We start from the raw sequence: 7,500 nt of genomic DNA, 5'->3' as shown, positions 1-7,500 counted from the left end.
GTCATATCTACAGTATCAATATCTAGTCATATCTACAGTATCAATATCTACAGTATCAATACCTACAGGATCAATACCTACAGTATCAATATCTAGTCATATCTACAGGATCAATATTTACAGTATCAATATCTACAGTATCAATATCTACAGTCATATCTACAGTATCAATACCTACAGTATCAATATCTACAGTCATATCTACAGTATCAATATCTAGTCATATCTACAGTATCAATATCTAGTCATATCTACAGTATCAATATTTACAGTATCAATACCTACAGGATCAATATTTACAGTATGAATATCTACAGTCATATCTACAGTATCAATATCTACAGTCATATCTACAGTATCAATATCTACAGTATCAATATCTACAGTCATATCTACAGTATCAATATCTACAGTCATATTTACAGTATCAATATCTACAGTATCAATACCTACAGTATTGATATCTACAGTATCAATATCTACAGTATCAATACCTACAGTCTCACCCTTCTAAAACGTTCCACCGTCTCCACGGTTACGGCAGGTTAGGAGGTGGTTCAGAGACCTTGTGTGTCCTTTGTAATTTTAACTTACCTTGACTTCCTGTCAGCTGATTATAACAAGTATAATCAGTATAAGTATACAGTATAAGTATACAGCCCCTTGGCCGTAACAGACCACCATCTCAGAGAGACTAGCTTCCTTTTTATCATGTCTGTCACGGTAATTGGTAAAGAGCCTATCATCAGGAGACCCAGGTTACCCAGCTTGCATTTCAGGTGAGCAAGAGCACCACGAACCAATAAGAAGAGAGAGAGAAATCAACACCAACCAATGAGAAGAGAGAGAGAAATCAACACCAACCAATGAGAAGAGAGAGAGAAATCAACATCAACCAATGAGAAGAGAGAGAGAAATCAACATCCATATAAAGAGCAAAGTGCAGTAGAGGAGTCTCAGAGAGAGAAGGGTGAGAGAGAAGAGGGGGGGGGGGCATTCAGGGGGGAGTCAAATGCAATGTGGCATCGCCTGCAAGACACTGCCGACAGCAAACACCTCTAGTCAGCTTCTCGCTACAGAATGCTCTGATGAATCGAACCAGAGTCAAACCAAAGAGGTGGAAAGAGAGAAAGTAAAAAGTAAAAAGTAAAAAACGTTTTAAAGAAGCCAGGGAGGTGGTACCCTAGGATAGGATGGGGGAGGTAAGGCTTCTGATTGGCTAGCTCAAGGAGACCAGGTTCCCTTCTAAGCCATTAGACACTCACTTCCAGAAAGGCGAAACAGTGAGTGTCTTGAAGTAGCTTTGGCGACTAATCATGGTTCTTATGAGCTAAAACGTGCAGAAAGTTTATGGGAAAAATGGCAACTCAAATTCAATGCAAGAACAGTGCTCATCATCACCATCCATCTAAGACCACTAGCGTATGGACATGCCTATCCGTTAGACATTAGAGAGATGAAACCAAACCATACCAAACCAAACCAACTAAAACCAAGCCAAATCAAACCAAGTCAAACCAAACCAAGTCAAACCAAACCAAGCCAAACCAAACCAAACGCAGAGGCAGTACAGAGTCAGTGGACTGTATAGGAAAGGGTGGCTGTTTGAGGGGGGTTAAATACATCTATGGACCATATTTACATAGTTGTATATATATTTAACGTGTGTGGTCTGATGTCATAAATACCTTCAACATCTCACAGAGCTTCATTACTACTATACTACCACTACTACCCCACTACTACTACTACTACTTCACTACTACTACTACTACTACTACTACTACTACTACTACTACTACTACTACTACTACTACTACTACTACTACTACTACTACTACTACTACCACTATTACCACTACTACTACTGCTGCTACTACTACTACTACTACTGCTACTACCACTACTACTACTACTACTACTACTACTACTACTACTACTACTACTACTATACAACTACTACTGCTACTACTACTACTACTATACAACTACTACACTACTACTACTACTACTTCTGCTACTACTATTACTACTACTGCTACTACTTCTGCTGCTACTACTACTACTACTAATAATAATAATAATAATAATACTACTACTACTACTACACTACTGTTTCTGCTGCTTGTATGACTGTTTTGACTACTACTACTACGATGGCATCATACTACAGTGGTGGTGGCTATGCTATGCTATACTGTGCTATGTTATGTTATGCTGTGCTATGCTACACCAGAGAGTTGAAAGGTTTATGAATCGAACCTCAGACCTTCGAGCAGATGTTTTCATACATAATGTATCAATGTATTAATGTATCAATTCAGCAATGTACTTTAATCAATTATAATGTAATGTTATATTGGTATCAATTACATTAACTTTGCTTTACTGCTATTTGTGTTTCACAGGGATGTGGACAATCCACACTGTCTACAGATCTACTAGCTGAAACACATGATTTCAATATTCATGTCGATTTCCCCATTTTGTTCAGGTCTTATAGACAATCGTCATCACAGGAGACAATCCTTAAAATCTGGACAGTACTCAGAAATACATTGACAATCTGTACATACTGTACCTTAAGGCATGTACGTAACAAATTGTTTAAAATATCTATTTCTGAGACTGTAATATGACCCTTGTGCTCTCTCATGCTATACAGTGAGACTGTAATATGACCCCTGGGGGGTACTCCATCAACGTTGCTAAAGGAAAATCCAGGCTTATTGTTGATGAGTCTCACGAGACTTAAAATTCCAGGCTTAATTTGATAACTCGCGGGATTTAAAAAAAATAAGCCAGGGATTTTCCTTTAGCGACGTTAATGGAACACCCCCCTGTGCTCTCTCATGCTATAACAGTGAATTCATGCCTCGATTCACAACACCCCACAGCAGAGGATGGAGGGAATATTAAACGGGTAAATAAAGAAGAGCGAACCACAACCAGCTGAGAGGATGCAATAAGAGGGTCTATTGATGCTCAGAGCAGGTGAGGGCCGCGTTCGTAAATTAGCTCTGAGAACGCCGGAGCGTCCACGTGGCTGCCTCTTGTCCAATCAAATAAAGGGACCAAGTAATTTGATTGGACAAGAGGCAGTCACTTGGATGCTCCGGCGCTCTCAGAGCTAATTTACGAACGTGGCCGAGGTGGTGGTGGTGGTGTGGGGGTGGGGGGGGCGGTGGGAGGAGCAGGCAGGTAAGGTGTTCTACTTACGTTGACCTCTGTGATCGCTATGTCAACCACGCTGCCCACTACTATCAGGGCGTCAAACGTGTTCCATGCATCAACAAAATAATGCTGCGTTGAGTGACAACAACAACAACAACAACAAAACAACAACAACAATGACAACGACAACAAACAGAAACAAAAATAAAAAACAAAATGAAAAAACAAACAAAAGGAGAGAAGAGAAAAATAAGAAAGAAAAAACAACAGTTATACATGAACACTGAGAGGAGGGAGGGAAGGAAGTCCTACTAAATTAAATGACAGTGTTTTTTTGGGGGAAAAAACGTGACGTAAAATGAAGGAGCGAAATCCAAGAGATGATGGAGAGTAGCGGCGACCAGTCATGCTTGTCCGTGTGGGAAAACAAGAATAAACAACAACAACAACAACAACAACAACCAATTGTAAATCAAAAGGGCGTGGGCTTGTTGGTTAGTTAGTGAATGTTAGTCAGAGAGAGGTGCTACACGACAGGTCACCATCTGCCTTGCTCTGGTTTTTGGGGCCCTGACCATGAGAACCCTCAATGCACCTAGAACCCTGCTGTTCTAGAACCCTGACCTGCTGTTCCATGAACCAGGAAGTACCGTGTTCTTCACGTGGTCGGAACCTGAATGGCAGTGGCCGTCTTGAACTTAAGGATGGAGGAGGAGGTGGAGAGAGAGGAGGAGGAGGAGTAGGAGGGGGGAGGGTAGAAACAACACCAGAGCACGGTGGAGGACAAGATAGCTACAAACGAGAGGAAGGGAAAAGAAAAGAGGAGGAAGAGAAAGAGGGATGGTAGTAAAGTAAAGTAAAGTAAAAGAAAGGGAGGGAGAGAGGGAGAGAGAGAGAGAGAGAGAGAGAGAGAGAGAGAGAGAGAGAGAGAGAGAGAGAGACAGCTGAGTGCTGAGAGAGGTGGCGATGTACTTACGTTGATCTCACTCAGAATGACGTCTATTATGCTGCCAATTACGATGAGGAAGTCAAAAACATTCCAAGGATCACTAAAGTAACCCTACACAGGATGGGGGGGGGGCAGGTGGAGGGGAGGGGGGGTAAGAGAGGCAAGTTAGACAGGTATTATTAAACAGGAACAGAGCTATGCTCGGTTTAGGAGGACGGCTAATTTTTACTGTGGCGATAATCTCCTTTCAGCCTCAATGTCAATACAGCAACACATCAAAACGTCATCACCATCTAACTTCAGATCAGAGCTTCAGATTAGAGTTTCAGATTACAGCTTCATATTAGAGGCTCGGATTACAGCTTCAGATTACAGTTTCAGATTACAGTTTCAGATTACAGTTTCAGATTACAGTTTCAGATTACTTCTTCAGATTAGAGCCTCAGATTAGAGCTTCATATTAGGGGAATGCGTTTGGGTTACAGCTGTGATGTGGGTATGTTGGGGACAGGGGGGTATTCCATCAACGTTGCTAGAGAAAAATCCAGGCTTATTTTGCTAGATTTATAAAAAATATATATTTTATCAAAATAAGCCTGGTTTTCCCTTTAGCAACGTTGATGGAATACCCCCCAGATCTGTGATGTGGTTAGGTTGGGGACAGGCTCTCTCCAGCCAGCTGGACAGACACTCTGCAGGTCCTCTGACTACCACTAGAGGACGCCACAACCACACAGGTAGGCAAAGACGCACAGGAACCAGACCTCATTTAACTAATGGCAAGCCAAGGATAATGCTGCTGTCTTAGTGGGAGGGGGGGTTGGAGGGAAGGGGGGGGGGGGGGGGTATGACCACACTGGAGAGGGTGGGGGGTATGTTGCTTAGTATGATGGGAGAGTTGGTTGTAGTGTGAGGTGCTTGATCACTATAGATACTGACCGTACTATAAATACTCTCACGGGTCCCATTAACTCCCCCAAAACATAAACAATATACGCTGTTCTAAATCACCCCGCAGAAAGGCTGGAGAGAAAGTGTGTGAGGGAGAGAGAGAGAGAGAGTGTGAGGGAGAGAGAGTGTGTGAGGAAGAGAGAGTGTGAGGGAGAGAGAGTGAGAGTGTGTGAGGGAGAGAGAGAGAGTGTGTGAGGTCAATGGCATTAACCATTTATATACCTGTCACTACTTCACAAGTCTTTCAAAGCACTCCACAGCTATTAGTGTTGTATAACACACATCACAACTTTGTATAAAACATCATAATGTTGCATAAAACGCATCATAATGTTGTATAAAACACATCACAACATTTTGTAAAACATCATCATGTTATATAAAACACATCATAAACACACCATCATATTGTATTAAACACAGCATCATATTGTATTAATCACATCATATTGGATACAACAGAACATAATCAAACACAGACGGAGGCAGGCCAGGTTTCCACCTACAAAGAGATGTAATCATTAATATGATGATGATGATGATGATGATGATGATGATAGCCTGGCTGTTCGCAGGAACGAGTATTAATAAAGTTGGACATTGAATAATCAACCAGCCACAGCTTGCAGAACCCTCTGGGTCTCCTTCAGAGACGGGCTGTGTGTAAACATGCGTATGACGGGTTCTGCAGTGGTTAGAGACTGGTTCTGCACTGGTTCTAGACTGGTTCTGAGTCTGTTTCTGACGTGTTCTGATGGGTTGTAGACTGATTCTGACATGTTCTGATATGTTCTGATGGTTATAACCAGACTGGTTATGACTGGTTCTAGATTGCTAGTTAGTTAGTTAGTTAGTTAGCTATCTAGCTAGCTATACAGTTATAGTTAGTTAGCTAGCTATACCGTTAGTTAGTTAGTTAGTTAGTTAGTTAGTTAGTTAGTTAGCTATCTAGCTAGCTATACAGTTATAGTTAGTTAGCTAGCTATACCGTTAGTTAGTTAGTTAGTTAGTTAGTTAGTTAGTTAGTTAGTTAGTTAGTTAGTTAGTTAGTTAGTTAGCTAGCTATACAGTTAGTAAGTTAGTTAGATAGTTAGTTAACTAGGTAGTTAGATAGTTAGTTAGTTAGTTAGCCAGCTAGTTAGTTAGATAGTTCACTTAACACAACCAAACTAGGATTTAGATTTTAAACCCAGAGGGATTTGCAGCAGTGGTTTTATCATAAGATATTAGGGGAGGCTGGTGGAGGTAGCTCTTGTAATGCATGGAATAGATATGAGGAATAGTATCAAACATGTGTTCTCATTTCATTCCTTGCATTACAATGGGCCCATCCTCCGATGTCTACCTCCTTTTGGTTGGATGCTAAACTGCATTTTGTTGTAGGCTATAGTACTTGTACTCTGCGATGACAATAAAGTTGAATATAATCTACATTTAATCTAAAAGCAGCCTCCCCTATCAGATGTGAGATGATGTCATGAACTTAAATGTACAGCAGGGAGCAGGGTCAGATGAATTACAATTCACTCAAATTCAGGAAGTACATTTAAACTGCACTTTAATTCATGCCAATGTGGCATCAATGATTCCTCAATAAGTTGTGGGAGATGGGAGTCATACACTTTTTTCCCTTTTATATCAAACGTTTGATGTTTGATCTGAATTGACTGAACTGAAATTTGATTGACCCCAATCCTGGTCGATAACGTTGACCCGCGACAGACAACCATCACAACAGATGCTTCGTCCTGCTCCTTGTTGCTTAGTAACGGGGTGTTAGTTGTGCCGATAGGAGTGTTGACACGGCAACCACAGAGACTCCATCTGCTCCTGTTTAGACGGGCGGGACGCCGTAGAGGTCGTTCTGACTGCTGAGGCTAAACTCTCGTCTTTAACTGTTATCTGTGTCATCCAGCAGTGGAACAATAAAGATTTTTCTGGTCCACTGAAACTCATGAGGTTACCAAGCAACAGGTTAAAGAAGAAACAACAGACTCCCACACCCACGAGATAGCAAAGCTATGGATACCGGCTCTTCTGTATCCAACATTAGTTTGTTTACCGTTGTAGAAATCACTGAGCAATAAGCACAATAGAAAGTGTTTTGTGTATAATTGGCTCATCAAATGCTTTGTCATCCAAATATGTAAATGATGATTCAGATTAAAAACCCATTTAGGAGTTAAGAGTTTTATACACAGCAGAGAGGAAAGACTGGTATGGAAGAAAACACACACTTCTCAGAGGAGAGGGGGGGCAGCGTGTGTGTGTGTTTTGTGTGTGGGGGGGGGGGGGGGGGGCAGACACATACCCGTGGTTTGAAGGCGATGAGTTTGAGGATCATCTCAACGGTGAAGAGACCGGTGAAGAGCATGTTCAGGATGTTCATGGCATCGTTAAAGGAAGAGGTCTGGCCATGGTGCTGC

The 7,500-nt window shown here is 41.5% G+C and overlaps 1 protein-coding gene across 1 annotated transcript in view; it reads right to left on the bottom strand.

Moving 5' to 3' along the window:
* cacna1c (calcium channel, voltage-dependent, L type, alpha 1C subunit) overlaps positions 1–7,500 on the bottom strand; it is a gene marked incomplete at both ends in the record, with an annotated part of 123,871 nt that overhangs the window by 20,684 nt on the left and 95,687 nt on the right. Inside the window, 2 exon segments of the mRNA XM_080538313.1 lie at positions 3,220–3,303; positions 7,386–7,496. Coding sequence (XP_080394439.1) covers positions 3,220–3,303; positions 7,386–7,496 — 195 coding nt within the window.

This window comes from Nansenia antarctica (genome assembly GCF_963989245.1).
Source record: "Nansenia antarctica genome assembly, chromosome: 8".
Lineage (NCBI taxonomy): Eukaryota > Metazoa > Chordata > Actinopteri > Argentiniformes > Microstomatidae > Nansenia > Nansenia antarctica.
Note: the sequence above shows the minus strand (reverse complement) of the source record. Positions and strands in the feature narration are given on the sequence as shown.